An 18,191-nucleotide genomic window follows, 5' to 3' on the forward strand; every position below is an offset into this window, starting at 1 on the left:
CGCGGTGTACACGTGTAGCTCTGCCTGCAATGTTGTCACTCTGTGCATCAAACTAATGTAGTGAATCAAACGAGCATTCACTGGTCATTAAAATAAAATGGATCATGATGCCCCGTGAAGGAGCGGCCTCAGTGAACAGCACCATAGAAATATTCCCAATACACAGCGCACTAATGCACATGCAGTTCACTGTGACCTCCAAATATCAGCCTACTCATCTAAGGAGCCACAGCCAACCAGCATTTGCCATATTATTCTCTTACTCACCTACAGTATATGAAATCACTAGTGTGTAGGTGGCTAAGAATTGTGGGAGTTGGAAAATTGACAATTTTGAATACATGTAAAAGTGGTGACTGGCATTTAATTGGCCAGAATTGCTATCTACTGATCTTGGTGGCAGAATGACATTTTATTTTTGGGTGAACTATTCCTTTCAGTTATCATGCTTTTTTCTCACGTCATTGTAATTGGTTTGTTGTTGTAGGAGAGCCAAGTCCCCCTATACTAGAGGGCACTCTACAACCTGAAGGCAATTCTCTCAAAGTTAAATGGACCAAACAAGATGATGGAGGGTCACCAATCACACATTATTTGGTCAAATACAAAGCTGTGAGTATCCAAATATGAATATATTTTATGTGATCCTTCTTATTTTGGTTGCAACTTTCTTAGTTTCATGCTTGGTTGTTGGTACACAGAGGAAAGACTCTGCCTGGAAGCCTGAGATCTGTCTGTCCAATGTGAGTGAGTATGAAATGCTGATCGGGCTGGAGTGGGACACGGAGTATGACGTGTTCGTGATGGCAGAGAACCAGCAGGGCAAGTCCAAGCCTGGCACTCTGACCTTCAGAACCTCATCGGAGCCTGCAGCTACCACAGGTAACCACCACCCATCCATCCCCCTGCCCTCTCTCCTCCCCTCCATCCTTCTCTGTGCTCACCCTCGCTGCCAGTCTCAAGCACACTGATTTTAAAAGCTGACTCAGTGCTGTAACGACACCAAACATGCGAATGCAGTGTGGGCCATCACTTACACTGCATGATAAACAGTGAGTCATGCTACATGGTATATCACGAAACACACGGACAAAATATTTGACTCATTCATATTAGATTTTTGATGCCATATTTCTATATCATAAGATTATTGTGAGACGGTGATGTCAGTTTCCAAGCTGGCCATTCAAGCTGTTTTAGATTTAGCCAAACATGTAAGGTAGGGAGACAGAGGGGCAATTTTGATCACAAACAAGCATGATGGCAGTTATTCAGCAAATGCTCAGTGGATTTATTTTTCTGGTTGACCTAAAAAAAAAAAAGGTATTATTGTTTTTCTTTGTAGAACTCTTGTTTTTAAAGTGTATTTTATGTTTTATATATATATATATATATATATATATATATATATATATATATATATATATATATTGTGCCACTTACATCTTATTTAGAGTCTGTTTGCCCCTTGTCTTCCAGGCTTGCCGGTATCATCCCTTCTGCCCTATGGTTATCTGATGTTCTCCGCGAACATCGTTCTAAGCTTAGAGCTGCTGAACTGGTGTTGCGCAAATCCCAAAATACTACTGACCTTAATGTGTATCAGTCACTCCTCTCTTTCTTTTATGCCAATGTCTCCACTGCTAAAAGGACATGCTACTATAACAAAATTAACAATTAGTGTAACTCTCGCATGCTCTTTAAAACATTTTCCACACTCCATTGTCCTCCCCCACCTGCATCAACTCTAATAGCTGACATCTTTGCCACATTTTTAATTAATAAAGAATGACTACTTAAGAAACCCACACTCAACCCATCTCTTTTAGAGAACTACAGACCAGTTTCCCTTCTTTCTTTCATTGCAAAAACACATGAACGAGCTGTGTTCAACCAAATCTCTGCCTTTCTCACACAGAACAACCTCCTTGACAGCAACCAATCTGGCTTCAGAAGTGGACATTCAGCTGAAACAGCCTTGCTCTCAGTTGTTAAAGCACTAAGCCAGGCAAGAGCGCAATCCAGATCTTTAATACTTATCTTATTGCTTGATCTGTCTGCTGCTTTTGACATGGTTAACCACCATTTTTCACCGTCTTTCTGTCAACCCAACTGGCAAAGGGCATCTCAGGAAACGCACTCCAGTGGTTTGAGTCTTACCTATCAGATAGGTCCTTCAAAGTAACTTGGAGAGGTGATGTGTCCAAGTCACAACATCTAACTACGGGGGTGCCTCAGGGCTCAGTTCTTGGACCACTTTTCTTCTCTGTCTACGTGGCATCATTAGGTTCTGTCAACAAGAAACATGGCTTTTCATACCACTGGAGTTATGATTGATGATCAGCTGATTATCTCAGACCAGATTGCTCAAACTGCCTTGTCCTGCAGATTTTGCTTTATTCAACATCAAGAAGATCAGGCCCTTTCTTACGGAACATGCTGCACATCTCCTTGTTCAAGCTCTTGTTCTGTCCAGGCTGGACTATTGCAATGCTCTCTTGGCAGGTCTTCCAGCCAGTTCTATCAAACCTTTACAATTAATCCAGAACTCGGCAGCAAGATTAATGTTTAATGAGACGAAAAGAATGCAGGTCACAACTCTTGTTTATCAATTTGCACTGGCTACCAATAGCTGCTCGCATAAAATTCAAGGCATTGATGTTTACCTACAAAACCAGCACTGGCTCTGCACCCCTTTACCTAAATTCTTTCTTCAGACTTATATCCCCTATAGAAGCTTACGTTCTGCAAGTGAACGTTGCTTGATTGTGCCATCCCAAAGAAGCATAAAGTCACTTTTATGGACTTTTAAATTAAATGTTCCCTCCTGGTGGAATGACCTGCCCAACTCAATACGAGTAGCTGAGTCCATAGCCATCTTCATGAATCAGCTTAAAACCCATCTTTTTCATCTTTATTTGACCCTCTAACTCTAGCACTCTCTATTCTAATTCTATTCTTAAAAAAAAAACACTTGGCCCTTTTAGACTTGCACTCTAATCATTTGCAGCTTGTTTTCTAAAAAAAAAAAACACTTTCTAATCTTTTTGTATTCTATCAGTTTACTTTTCATTTATTATACAATTAACAAAAGCAAAAAAGACCTCTAACACTAGCTTGCTCTATTCTTTTTCTATTCTATTTGTTTTCTTTTTATTTATTATATTATTTAAAAAGCCCTGGCTATGTGTACTGCGTTAAGATGACTGAGACTTCTTAAAACAATTGTATATCATTGCTCTTTTGTTGATTTTGATTGCTTCCATTGTCCTCATTTGCAAGTTGCTTTTGATAAAAGCGTCTGCTAAACAGCTAAATGTAAATGTCTATATATATAAATCACAAAGTCATACAACCACTTATTTTTATGATATCATCCAATATTGTACCAATATGTTCCCTATTTGAGTCAGTAATTTATACAGAATTTACATTTTGCATGTTGATTGCAAAATCACCAATGCTTATTGAAAAAAAAGACTTCTCAAAGACTTACTGTTTGTCAATTTTATTTGGGTAACACACATATTCTGAATGCCTTCGGCAGAATTCGAATGAGCCATTTTAATCTAGATTAATCACAGTGAGATTAATCTAGATTTAAAAAATTCTGTCTTGTCCCTTTTTACATTTTTTACAAAAAAGAGATGCCTGTTTCTGCCTTTCTCGAAGTCTGAGGGACTTCGAGGAGAACTTCACAGACGAGAGCTCGGTTCAGTCTCTGCGTGCGCACCGAAAACAGCACGCGAGTAACCAGCTACTCTGTTCAGCTTTTCTGCGTCATGTTTTTGGATGCTTTAATGTTTAAATCGACAAGCGGTAAGGCTTAAAAATACGTGAAAAAGATAAGCTTTCATGACGATGCGCTGCATTGTGGCATGAACACTCATATAAACAGTAGATGTGAAGACAGCGCGCACAGAGGAACACAGAAACTAGTTGTCAGCGCTGTCCTGTGATTTATCACTAAAGTAGCTTAGAATCTCAAAACTTATTATAGCATGTTTGTGTGCGGCGCACATGAAGCACAAGCGCATGCACAGAGAGCAGTGGTCGGCGGTCGTGCTGCGGGTTCCCGGTTTGTGTCCTTTCTCGGACTGTTCTGTGTGCTCTGTGAAAAGGTTGTTCCGAGTCGAAACTATGATACAGAAAACTACATCAGTATATCATCATAAACGCAGCCGTTTTTGTCTTACGTGAACATAAACAGATGAGAAAGAAAACACACATGTGCAGTATTTTTGCTTAAAGAGACAACAGCCTAATAAAAGCGCTGTCTGTCATTAATGTTAATCAAAGAACAAAAGAAAATCATCCACTGATCTTGACTGAATATATTTAATAACTTTACTTGATTAATCTTTATTTTATTTATAAAAAGAAAACTATGCAGTATTTTTAAACTTTTAAAGAAATTTTTGTTTAGTTGTATTTAATTATGATATTGCTAATTGATTAGTTTGTACCTATCTTATTACTGACTGTTTACTTGTCGTTAACACTTTAATATTTGAAATTTATTTTAATCTAGTTGTTTTTGTTATGGTATTTTTTTAATCACAGGCAAAATTTATCTCGCAGTGTTTTGTAGGCTGCTGTATTTTTGCTCATGTTATTCAGCTGCAACAGAATGCTTTGTAAAAATGTTTGACATCTAAATATTTGACTTTTTATCGAAACTAGGAATCGATACGAATCGGAATCGGTAAGCAGAATCGGAATCGGAATCGATAAAATTCAAATGATACCCAACCCTAGTAAGAAATGTTACGAACATAGATAAAATAACTGCTGATAGTCAATCATATTTACAGCACAAACCTTGTCAAAAAAACAAAACAGAAGCAAAATAATCGTTCATTAATCGTAATCAAGGTGAAATGTTCAATTAATCGAGGTTTTGATTTTAGGCCATAATCGTCCAGCCCTATGCCATGGCCACAGCTGGGGTTCACTGCTTCACCTGTAATGTAACAAGCATCTTGTGCTTCTTAATGCAAAGAGACTTTGTCTGTCCCTCACTGTCTCTCTCTCTCATTAACACTCTGAGATGGCTTTCTGGACGTAGGAGGGCTGAATCGCTGCTCTCTTTTGCATACTAGGCTGTGAATGGCCCACATCCAAAGGCTGTTTGTCTCACTCACACCTCGAAGTACAGAACCGCACTCCTCACAGCATGCCAATGAGACCACATCACCTCCTGACTAACTTTCCTCAACATGTTTTATTTTTTACTGTGATAACTAACATTAAAGTTGAGAACAGCTTGGATGTTGGTGTGTAAGAAGTCTGCAACTTTTTGCAGTACTTTAATGTAGTGCTTATCCAGTAAAATACAAATATTTTTATATATTTTGAGTTGCATTTATGCACATACTTAACTCGAAATAACCATTTCAGCAACATGTGTGAAAGTTTTGTTTATTTAATCGTATTTGGCATTTTATAGCCTCTTAACTGAATATTTTATAAGTATTCATGCATTATTCTCCTGTTTGTAAATGAACTGTGTACATCTTGGAGCTACAATGTTAATACAGGCACATTTCATAACACAATGGAGTTCCTCTTCAGGAACTCGAGCTGCGTCAAACAACGCTTTGGGGAATGTTCTTAGCGTGAGCGACTCTGAATATCGTGTGTAATCAGCAGAGGTGGAAAGTAACGAATTACATTTACTCGCGTTACTGTAATTGAGTAGCTTTTTTGTGTACTAATACTTTTTAAAGTAATTTTTTAAATCTGTAATTTTACTTTTACTTAAGTATATTTTGTTTGAAGTATTGTACTTCGCTACATTTTAAAACACATTAATTACTGAGTAAAAAAAATAAAAAAAAATAAAATAAATCGCTCCCTGGAAACTACGGCAGTAAATAATAGGCAGGAGGGCAAACTGGCGCTAAAATCACAAGAAAGATGCAGACAGACAAAACAGGCGTTAGTGGTGCAGACACCGCTGAAAACGAAACCCCGTCATATTCTGAAGTTGAACTCGAAGGAACTGAAGTGAACCCCTGGCCATATGTATGCTCTATTATGCAGTGTAAGCTGTACTTGCCTAGGAAGACCAAACTAGCAGCTTATAAAATCTCGACAAGACATCAACCCTTCGCAAGAATGTAGAGGTAAGCTAAATAATTGCATCGTTGCATTGGTGGTTAAAATGAAGCTTTGACATTTTAGCAAGAGGTTTTGCACAAATTAGCCAAAAAGACAGTGGTGAGGAGTGTGCTATTTTTGTTTTAATGATGTGCGCGCGCATTTATAGTGCGTTCTTTCACTGTGTGATTCAGTCTCCTAAAATGCATTTAGAATGATCACAAAATTGAAGATATAGGGGCAGAAAATTCACATATTTATATTATTTCATACATTAAATCAAAATCACACAAAGAATGCCATCTTTTCCTCCAAAAATCATCATGAATATATACATAACAGTTCAGTAAACAAGTTAATTAAGAGACTTGCGTTTTAGACACCATATTGCCTTTTTTTTAGCTCTATTTCTACAACAGAAAATAATTCCAAACACAGCCACCAAAGCACAGTTTTGCGTCTCTGAGCAACGTGACAGTGTTTCGTTCCTGAATGAATCAACCGTTTAAATGATTCGGTTTAATCGCAATGACTCGCTTATTAACAGTGACTTGCTGACACATACTGGCCATTTTAATTTCACATTTAAAGTATCTTTTGATTTTTTAAAATAATTAATTTCTTATCATTTCAAATGAGTATTAAACATTTTATGTCTTGTATATCAAAACATTATTCATGCATTTGTAACTGCAGGTTAAATGCATTCTTGTCCTGCACTAAACAGTATAATACATCTAAATGCCACTTCCAATGAATCTTCTGCATTTCCTCTGCATTAAAAGATGAGTTTGTTGATACTGATTTGCCTGGTAACAGCCCAAATGTTTTATTATTCTAAATAACTGATTCCTTTAATTAAAAACAACTAGTTTGAGATTAATAGACCTATCCCAGGGGTGTCAAACTCAGTTCCTGGAGGGTCGTAGCCCTGCAGAGTTTAGTTTCTAACCCTGCTCCAGCACACACATCATGTAGTTTTCAAATAAACCTAAATGATTAGATTAGCTGGATCAGGTGTGTTTAATTAGGGTTATATCTAAACTGTGCAGGACTGTGGCCCTCCAGGAACTGAGTTTGACAACCTTGGCCTGTCCCATTTTTGACTCCCTCCCACTGTTAAAATGTAACTAAGTAATTTTTACTCTGAGTAAATTTTAAATGAGCTACTTTTTACTTTTACTTGAGTAGATTTTTAGACTGGTACTTTTACTTGTACTTAAGTAAAATTTCATTAATGTAATGGTACTTTTACTTGAGTAGAATATTTTTGTACTCTTTCCACCTCTGGTAATCAGTCCAATGGAAGAGCGTGACATCACAGGCGGGGTGACGTAAGTGACCAGGAAGCTATAAAAGCACGTGCCGCGCAGCTGCCGTCGGCTTTGCGTCTTTCAGCAAGCGCTCTGTGCGTGAGTGTCACTTGTTTGTCTTGTGAGTCTTATGTACTGTTGTCTTTCCAGTTAGAGCTCCAAGTCATGTCGAAGAGCAAGGCGAAATTAAAACATATTGAAGGCGAATCCAGATCGCGTTATAGGTTGTGTGTTTCTCCCTGCCCGCGATAAATAACGAGCGGGGATACACACAGCCTATGCATGGTCTGTCTCCAGGGGGCCGACTATCCGCACTGTGAGAGAATGTTGGTGCGGCTGCTTCGTTCCCGGAGGGCCCTCTTCGAGGAGGGGGCCTTCGCCCGCGTTCCCCGCGGTGCTTGTCCCGCTTCTGCCGAGGCAGAATGGTGGCTGCACTCGTGGGGTTCGCAAGTGGATTTGGCGGAGGGAATGGAGACGGGCGAGTCCCTATCTCCTTCCACTTCCGCCAGATCCGGCGCCCAATCTCTGGAGTCGGAAGCACGCTCTGCAGTTCCTTCCACCCAGGGAGAGGGATCGACACTCTGCCTCTCTTCCTCCGAGGAGGTTGATGTGGAGTCTGTCGACAGGGATTCGCCACCCCACTCGTCACAGTATGAGGAGCTCTTGGGGGTGGTGACTCGCGTGGTGGCCATATTGAGTATTGACTGGCCCGCTGAGAAAACAACTTAACCGCAGCGAAGCAAGCTCGATGAACGCTTCCTGCGCGCGAGTCAACCACCTCCTAGCCGGGGCCTTCCATTCTTTCCCGACCTGCATGAAGAGATCGCCAGGTCGTGGAAACGCCCATTTTCAGCCCGCCTCTACATCCCCTCGTCTAATTATTATGGCAACGTGGTGGGGATGGGAGAGCACGGCTATAGAGCGATGTCCCGGGTGGAACAGATGCTCGCGAGCTATCTGTCCCCGGTGCTGCATTGTCTCTGAAGGCCCCGGCATTTGCCCTCCAAGCCTCTCAGAACAACTTCGGCTTTGGTGGGCAAAGGGTATGCGGCTGCAGGTCAGGCTGGTGCGTGTCTGCACACCATGGCGGTGTTACAGGCGTACCAAGCCAACCTGCTGAAAGAGCTAGACGAGGGAGAGGAGATCAAGTCCCATGATATCTCAGAACTTAGAAGGACCGCTGATCTCTCCCTCCGCGCCACCAAGAAGACCGCCCGAGCGATTGGAGAGGCACTTATGGTTGACCCTGTCTGAAATGACAGAGCGGGACAGGGTCTGCCTCATGGACGCCCTGATTCAGCCTTCTGGCCTGTTTGGCGACGCAGTCAATTCTGTCGTCGACAGGTTTCAGGAGGCCCGCAAACAGGCGGTGGCGTTCCATAAGTTCCTCCTTCATTGCTCTCTTGCAGCCATACCCTAGCTCCTCGTACCGCGAGGCGGAAAGACAGAGCCGAGGTCTTCTAAGCCCAAGCAAGATCTGAGGGCAGTCATTGAAGCTAAGAAGTCCTCGGCCAAGAAGCCCTGACGCCAGAAGCCCAGGGTTTCAGAGGGCAGCCTCTGCTGGGGTAGAGCGGTGCACAGCGAAGTACACGGTGCCTGTCTCGCCTCAGCGCCCTCTGGGGGCCGATCTGCCAACCCTGCCAGTGTTAGAGGGCGCAGCGGTCCCCAGCGAGCATCGTTCTCAGTATCTTCCACCCGTGCACGTAGCGGGGCTGAGACGCTCGCTGACCCTGCGGGGGCCTCTTACACCAGAGGTCAGTCTCGAGAGACTGATTCCCTTAGTCGATTATTTAGCAGCGTGGAAACACATCGGTGGTCTCTTACATCAACCACCAGGGAGGTCTGCGTTCGCGCCCCTTGTACAAGCTGGCACACCAGATCCTTGTGTGGTCCCAGAGCAAAGCTTTCTCATTTAGAGCAGTATATATTCCTGGGAAACTAAATATGGGAGCAGACATACTGTCGAGGCAGGGGCCGAGGCTTGGAGAGTGGAGGCCTAACCCCGAGGTGGTGAAGCAGATATGGAGAGTTTTTGGCAGGGCTCAAGTAGACCTTTTTGCGACTGAAGAGACGTCACATGTCCCCTTTGATTCTCTCTAGTTCATCCAGCTCCTCTGGAACTGGACGCTATGGTACAGACCTGGCCGAGGCTTCGTCTGTACACCTTTCCCCCTATTGTTCTGCTCCCGGGAGTTCTGGCGAGAGTATGCCGGGACGGGGTCCGTCTGTTATTAGTAGCCCCGTTCTGGCCGGGCCGAGTATGGTTCGCAGACCTGGTCTCGCTCCTCGACGGCTCTCCATGGGAGATACCGATCAGGACAGACCTACTCTCAGAGGCGCAGGGCACAATAATTCACCCTCGCCCGGAGTTGTGGAAGCTGCGGGTGTGGCCCCTGAGGGGGCACAACTATTAGCAGCTGGTCTCTCAACTGAGGTTGTTGAGACCCTTCTCCAATCCAGAGCTCCCTCAACAAGGAAACTGTACGCCCTGAGGTGGAAACTCTTCACCTCATGGTGCAGAGACCACCAGCTTGACCCAGCAAACTGCCCAGTTGGTACAGTTCTGGAGTTTCTACAGGCCAGGCTCTCTGCAGGGTTGACCCACTCCACGCTGAAGGTTTACGTGGCGGCCATTGTGGCCTACCACGCCCTTCTCGATGGCCAGTCTTTCGGAAGACACCCCTTAGTTACACGTTTCCTCTGCGGTGCGCTGAGGCTGAGACCTCCAGTACGGTCCCGTATTCCCTCATGGGACTTGGTTGTGGTGTTAGAGGCAATGTGCAAACCCCCGTTTGAACCTATTCAAGATATTTCAGACAGACATCTGACGCTTAAAACCGCCTTTCTGTTGGCTATTACCTCTCTGAGGAGAGTAGGAGATCTTCAGGCCCTTTCAGTGGCCCCCATTTATCTTGATTTTGCACCTGGCATGACCAAAGCGTTCATATACCCTCGAGCGGGATATGTTCCTAAAGTTCCCTCTGTCACACCACGACCGGTAGTGCTGCAGGCCTTCTGTCCTCCTCTCTTTCGGGAGCCCGACCAAGCGAAGCTAAATTGTATGTGTCCAGTTCGAGCACTGGACGCATACGTCCACAGAGCTGCCCTGTGGAGAAAAACAGACCAATTGCTTGTATGCTACGGTCCCCACAAGAGTGGTTCTCCTGCTTCTAAGCAGACTATTAGTCGTTGGATAGTCGAGGCTATCAACGCAACCTATGAGTCCTCTGGTCGTCCCCCGCTGTCGGGTGCCAAGGCTCACTCTACTCGGGGTTTGGCGGCCTCCAAGGCCTTCCTAGCAGGTGTATCCATGCTTGACATCTGCAATGCTGTGGGGTGGTCCACGCCCTCTACGTTTGTAAAATTCTATGGCTTAGACATGCCAGTCACTCAAGGCGCTTCTGTCCTCTCGTCCTAAGCTGTGCTCTTCGGATACACACTAGGCAGGGGTTTGGTAGTCTGGCGGCGTTGGTACTCGTTCCCCAAAGCGTTGTTTGACGCAGCTCGAGTTCCTCGGAGCCATACCCCGGCACCCCTGCCGGCGCTTGCTGGTACTCGAAGCTGACGCCAGCTGCGCAGCACGTGCTTTTATAGCTTCCTGGTCGCTTACGTCACCCCGCCTGTGACGTCACGCTCTTCCATTGGACTGATTACACACGATATTCAGAGTCGCTCACGCTAAGCGCGTTCCCCAATGCACAGCGTCTCGTTCCCTCGAGGAACTAGGGTTACATACGTAACCTAGAGACGATTTATTTAATGTGGATGCATATTGTACATTCTTTACAGCAAATCTGTTCCCTCCTTATGGATAACGTCTGGTACAGACTCTTTATCCCTCCCTGTCTAACAGTTTTTAGGTGATATTTTTGACCCCAGTGGGTCTTTTTAAGCTTAAACATCATGAAAAAGCATAATGTTACTTATTTCTCACTTAATAATGAATATATAATGAACAAAACAAGTGATAAACACATCTTTTCTAATTATGCAATTTTTCTTATTTTTATTTATATAATTTTTAATTTCAGTGTTTCTATGCACACGTCTTATTTTAGTATCATTGACATTATATTTATTAATATTTTAAGTAATTTTTATTTTCTGTTTTCAATTTAATATTTAATATTTTGTAATTTAGTTGTTTTTGTCTTGACTATATAGTTTTTATTAATGCTTATTAATGCTAATGCATAGTAAAACTTGAAGTTGAAATAAATAACTGTTCCATAGTCACAGATAAATGAGTGTTGTCAGCATTCATCTACTTTGAAGCAAAACTACACAACACTGAGCTCTTCGTAAGCTGCTTGCTCTGTAGAACGTTGTTTGTTTAATTCAGCACCTCAAGGTCTTTGAGGACATTTTTCAGACCATTTTTGAAGTATATTTTTTTGCACACTAGGGTGACAAGGAGCATGCAATTCTCCAGCCATTACTTCCTGTCCACAGGATTACAAATATGGAGAACACAAAGGCCAAATTCTCTTAATCATCCTTCACAAAGTGTAAAAAATAAAGAATATAGTTCTGATGTGCAGAACAAGATTGTTGAGCTTCACAAAATTGAAAGTGGGTGTAAGAAAATAGCTAACACATTTAAAAGCCCCATTTCCACCATCAGGGCAAATCTGTAGGACGTGTGTCTATATCCTCCTAATGCACGGAGAGGAGGAGCGTTTGAGTGTGCTGAACTGAAGTGAAGAAGCACCAGCACCAGCTGCGAGTCTGAAGGATCTGGAGAGATTCTGGATGAAGGAATGGTCTCTGATTTTTTTGTCAGCTTTTCTCCAAACTCTTCAGGCATTATAGGAGAAACCTCAGATCTGTTATTTTGGCAAATAGACACTACAATAATTGTGGCTAATGTGAACTAGAGATAATAAGATTTATAATAAGATTTGGACGCCACTTTCCATTGTTTTATTTCAATGATAGGTTAGAATTTTTTTTCAAAAAGAGAAATGATGCAGATTTATTTTCACTGCTGCCTTTTCTCATATTTACCAAGGGTGCCAATATTAGTGGTTGGTACTGTAAATGACAATTGGTTTTTATAATCTGACTTTTTATTATTTTTACTCACAAAAGTATTAAGTCAAAGACGCACATGGCAGCGGTACAGAGAATGACCCAACATCTGTCACATATTTTCCCTCTCACCCTCAGCTGGTGCTTTCATTCATTCTCCTTTTTATTCCCACTTTACTTTTTTCATTTTTAAACTTTGTTTCTGTTTTTGACTTATTTTTCTGCCTCTTGTTTTTCTCTCTTTCTATTCCCATTCCCCTTTTTCCTTGTTTCTCTGTTGTCCTGTCGTTGTTCCTGCGCTTGGAAAATGGACGGACCATCACATGCACTCATAACGCAAACATCCTGGTGCCAATACTCTTCCTCCTTCCCTTCATTGTGTTATTGTGTGAATGTTTGTTTCTGCCTGTCATCTTCTGTTGGTCTTTGTGTTTTGTAGTCACTCAGAGTGGATCTTCAGTCTCCTCTCCTCTCCTCTAGTGTCCCTTCTGCTCTCTCCGTTATTGCTGCTTTTGCTTTCATAGAGTCGAGGAAATGTCTTTTCCTCATGTTGAGGATCCTCTTTGTGATTTGTCTCTGTATCTCTCTAATGTGAGCCTAATAGACAACAGTACCTCCAATTAAGAAAATACAAAATATATTCCATTTCAGATGACAGAAATCTTAAAATGACTGTGCTTTTTAATTTATGTCATTAAAAAAGTAAAAATGTTATATCGCTTCCAGTTTATAGACATTTGCACTGTACTGTGCAAGTAAAGCTGCATTGTGTCATTCCAGTTGCACCAGATGGAACTAACGATATTTCAAGCTGTTTGATGCCACTCAGCAGTTGTTGGACTTCATCGGTCCATAAGGAGTTTAATAAAAAGCGCATCCATTACAAAACAAGTGTCTCACACGGCTCTGGGGGGTGATCAAAGGACTTCTCTAGCGAATCAATGCGTTTTTGTAAGAAAAATATCCTTGCTCAAAGGGTTATAATCACTTTAATCTAGCTTGCGCTCACTGTTGTAAAACAAAAGCAGTTTCGGGGAAAAGACGTATAAGGTCAGTGTTGCACATGCACCAGTGAGTCGTGAAACCCAACACTTGTTAACAGGAGCAAAGATTCCTTACTTTAGCAAAGGAAAAACAGTCTCCTCTTGGCTGACTTCTTGGGGAAGTCGTGGCCTAGTGGTTAGAGAGTTTGACTCCTGGATACTGGATCACCATACTTGGCTGTATGTCACATCACTTATATCGAAATCCTTTTATATCAGGTTTGCGGAGACACATTTATGTGGCCAAGTGTAAATGGAGCCGCTTTAACAAATCAGATAGCAATCCAATCAGAGAAAACACATGAAGTGACCAGGTGTAAACAGACCCTATATGTTAGTGCACACATGAAGGTTGACAGAATAAACATATAGCAGATATATGCATTTCTCTTCCATAAAAATAAACCAAAAATACTGATGACATCACCTGCTGAGGGCACATGCTCTTCTTTATGTGCAATAAACACTCTATAAAACAATGCTTCTCAGCAAACTTTTAATCGAACGTTAAGCCCAGCCTTAAACAATAATTATAATACCTTAATAACTGTTTTAATTTTTAATGCAGGTTTATGGAGGATCTGTTTTTGGGTGGTTTAAATGCAATGTAACCCTATCCTCTAGAGGGGCAGAGCTTAGTGGATAGTTGCAAAAACAATGAAGACATAATGATACGGAAGATCAAGAGTTTTTAGAAACGAATACTAATAATGTATGGCCTCTGTGGGCTTCTGTGTGTTTTGAAACAACAATTACTTTTGCAGTTCCATGTAGTGCTGCTAATGATGCAGAAATTATATGTTTCGTCTTAAAGAATGAGAGAGTGAAACACTAAGCTAAAAGAAGAGAGAGAATATATTTTGTCTGTCTTATATTCTTCTTTTGCTCTATGGATTGTTTGAACTAAAACTGTACCAGTCCTTTGGGATCAAACTTTGTAACAAAACTTTCAGATGTTATTTCATTACTTAAAAGACATTTTGAGGCTTATACTTACGGTAATGTTTGGAAAAACAGCAATGTATTATAGTCATCACTAGGCCTATTGTTCACATGTGGCATTATTAAATTCATTTTTATATAATGTTGTAGTGTACTTTTTTAATCTAAAAAAATTTTGAGTAACGGTTTTCTTTTTTTTCTTTTTTTGAAAAATCTGCACTTATTAAAATAAATGCTGTGAAAACAGTAGTATTTGTAAAATATTATTAGAATTTAAAATAACAAATCTTCAGTGTGACATGATCTTTCAGAAATTATTATTATTATTATTATTAATGTTGAGAACAGTTGTGCTGCTTAATATTTTTTGTGGTAAAATCAGGATTCTTTGATGAAGAGAGTTCAAAGGAACAGCATTTCTTTTACAATAGGCATTATAAACATCTTTCTAAAAAGTGTTTATTTATACATTTAATTGTTTTTAAATCTTACTGAACCAAACTATCACACATCAGTGGTGTATGTGTAATTTGCAATAACACAATAAGTGACAAACTACTTAATCTGTCATAAATAGCATTAATGTTGTGCCAGTTGCCATCATACCATCATGATCCTAAAGGGTTAGTTCATCCAAAAATCTAAATTATGTCATTAATAACTCACCCTCATGTCGTTCCAAACTATTAAGACCTCCGTTCATCTTCGGAACACAGTTTAAGATATTTTAGATTTAATCCGAGAGCTCTCAGTCCCTCTATTGAAACTGTGTGTACGGTCTACTGTCCATGTCCAGAAAGGTAAGAAAAACATCATCAAAGTAGTCCATGTGACATCAGAGGGTCAGTTAGAATTTTTTGAAGCATCAAAAATACATTTTGGTACAAAAATAGCAAAAACTACGACTTTATTCAGCATTGTCTTCTCTTCCATGTCTGTTGTGAGAGAGTTAAAAACAAAGCAGTTTAGTGATATCCGGTTCGCGAACGAATCATTCGATGTAACCGGATCTTTTTGAAACAGTTCACCAAATCGAACTGAATCGTTTGAAACTGTTCATGTCTCCAATAAGCATTAATCCACAAATGATTTAAGCTGTTAACTTTTTAATGTGGCTGACACTCCCTCTGAGTTAAAACAAACCAATATCCCGGAGTAATGCATTTACTCAAACAGTACACTGACTGAACTGCTGTGAAGAGAGAATTGAAGATGAAACCCCGAGCCGAGCCAGATAACGAACAAAAGATTGACTCGTTCATGAGTCAAGAACCATATCTGTCAGACGTGTCCGATTCAAGAACCGAGGAGCTGATGATACTGCGCATGTGTGATTCAGAGTGAAGCAGACCGACACACAGAGCATCTGAACCGAACTGATCCTTTGGGTGATTGATTCTGAACTGATTCTGTGCTAATGTTATGAGCCCAGGTAAACCGAAGGCTTGAATCCAGGGCAATCATCGCCAATGACGCCATTACGTCGAGCGCAAAAGAACCAGTGAACCGTTTTCTTCAACCGGTTTATTGAATCTTACTGTCCGAAAGAACCGGATATGACAAACTGCTTTGTTTTGAACTCTCTCTCCCAACAGACACGGAAGAGAAGACAATGATGAATAAAGTTGTAGTTTTTGCAATTTTTGGGCCAAAATGTATTTTCGATGTTTCAATGGAGGGACTGAGAGCTCTCAGACTAAATCTAAAATATCTTAAACTGTTTTGCGAAGATAAACAGAGGTCTCACGGGTTTGGAACGACATAAGTGTGAGTTATTAATGACATAATTTAGATTTTTGGGTGAACTAACCCTTGAACTGTAATTGTTTATGGCTAAGTTATTATTATTATTATTCTTTTTAACTACCGATGATAAACAAAAAATATGAAGGTTGGCAAGATGCAGGCCAGGACATTTAGACACCCTCATGTCATTCCAAACCTCTTTGACTTATTTTATTACGTTGATACAAAGGAAGATATTTTGTAGAATGTTGGTAACGCATTTAATTTACATTTAATCATTTAGCAAACGCGTTTTTTATCTAAAGCGACTTACAAATGAGTGACAGTTTTGGTTTCCATTGACTTCCATTATATGGACCCATATACAGTGAAACTCAATTGGAACCAAAACTGTTTGGTTGACATTCTTCAAAATATCTTCTTTCGTATCAGCTGAATAAATTAGGTTTTTAGAGTTAATGATGATAGATTTTTGTTATTTAAAGTCCAAACTTAAAATTGTATTATATATTCACCGAGTGCACAATTCTGTCAAAAGGGGGAGTTGTTAGCTTTGCCTTGTTGCTTTCACCGATTGTCTTCGCTTTGCTGAATCCTGGTAGTCTTATGATCTGAAAATAACTCATGCTTGCGTGACTGTTACATTGTGTGCAACCTTAGTTTGGGCTGATGATCCTCCTGCTCTGTCTATTTGTCTGTATCTCTCCTGTTTCTCCTCAAGACTCCATGGAAGATGGCACGGGCTTGAACACTGGAGTAATTGTTGGTATTCTTATACTGGTGTGTGTGCTGCTCTTGCTGATCGTGGACGCCACCTGCTGCTTCCTCAATAAGTGTGGCATCCTCATGTGCATCTGCGGTAAACCCGGACAAGGCACCAAAGGCAAAGACATAGAGACAGGCAAAGCTGCCTTTGTGTGAGTATCCAAAATGTTCATGCACTATGTATATATATATATATATATATATATATATATATATATATATATATATAATTGACTCAAATAAGCTCATATCACACATCGAGAGCAGTCGAGGGCCCTGCATTGTGAAGCATATGAATATTAAGCATGAATTCAGACACATAAGCTGTTCTAGCTGTTAAAGTCCTCCAACCACCGTGAAAGAATCAAGATCTTCTCTTATGCCACAGCTTTAGTGACCTCATCAAACTCTTCTCATTGCTGTGTAATGAGCAGATGTGTGTCCCTTCTCTCTGCATGCAGTCAAGATGTGTCTAAAGAGCACATTGTAGAAGTGAGGACAGAAGAAGAGGCCACAGCCAATCATGATGCAGAAGGCCATCCTGAGCCCAATGAGACAACGCCGCTGACCGAACCAGAGTAAGCTCACTGTTATGTGAAAGTACTGTGCTCAATTACTGAATCACATAATCACAGAACATCTGCAATGCCATTAAATCAATGTTTCCTACACCCTAAATATAACCATTTGAATCCACCTCAACTATCTAGCTTCTATTTTTAAACTTAGTGTAAAGACAACATGAAAACAGCATTTTGCAACGCATTTAAAGCTGCAGTAACTAGTGACCCCAAAGGGAACTGTAAAAACGTAAAAATAAACACACACACACACACACACGTTTGTTTTTGTGAAAAGTGGGGACATCTCATAGGCGTAATGGTTTTTATACTGTACAAACTGTATATTCTATGGCCCTTCACCAACCCTACCCCTAAACCTAACCCTCACAGGAAACTTTGTGCATTTTGAAAAGCGTTTTGAAAAATGGGGACATGGGTTATGTCCTCATAAGTCACCCTCTCCTTGTAATACCTGTGTCATACCCATGTCATTATACAGAGTTGTGTCCTGATATGTCACAAAAACAAGAACACACACACACACACACACACAAAACACGTTTTCAAACACGTTTCCTTGAGCTTATACTGACATCTAGTGGTGCAAATGTATCTTGACAAAGAAATGCACTATTTGCAATAAGCTGTGATTAGTTTTTTTTCTATTTTTCTTTCTATTTTATTTT

At 40.8% G+C, this 18,191-nt stretch overlaps 1 protein-coding gene across 8 annotated transcripts in view; it reads left to right on the plus strand.

Moving 5' to 3' along the window:
* Nucleotides 1-18,191, plus strand: part of LOC132122824 (neural cell adhesion molecule 1-like) — a 105,754-nt gene that overhangs the window by 84,552 nt on the left and 3,011 nt on the right. For 7 of the 8 annotated variants that reach the window (XM_059533266.1, XM_059533272.1, XM_059533267.1 and 4 more), the window contains 4 exons: nt 488-612; nt 702-882; nt 16,899-17,094; nt 17,404-17,520. In XM_059533266.1, the coding sequence (XP_059389249.1) occupies nt 488-612; nt 702-882; nt 16,899-17,094; nt 17,404-17,520 (619 nt within the window). Of the gene's footprint in view, nt 1-487; nt 613-701; nt 883-12,885; nt 13,070-16,898; nt 17,095-17,403; nt 17,521-18,191 lie in introns of those variants that run through there. The other variant, XM_059533273.1, reaches the window with a different exon arrangement.

This window comes from Carassius carassius, chromosome 41, assembly GCF_963082965.1.
Source record: "Carassius carassius chromosome 41, fCarCar2.1, whole genome shotgun sequence".
Classification (NCBI taxonomy): domain Eukaryota; kingdom Metazoa; phylum Chordata; class Actinopteri; order Cypriniformes; family Cyprinidae; genus Carassius; species Carassius carassius.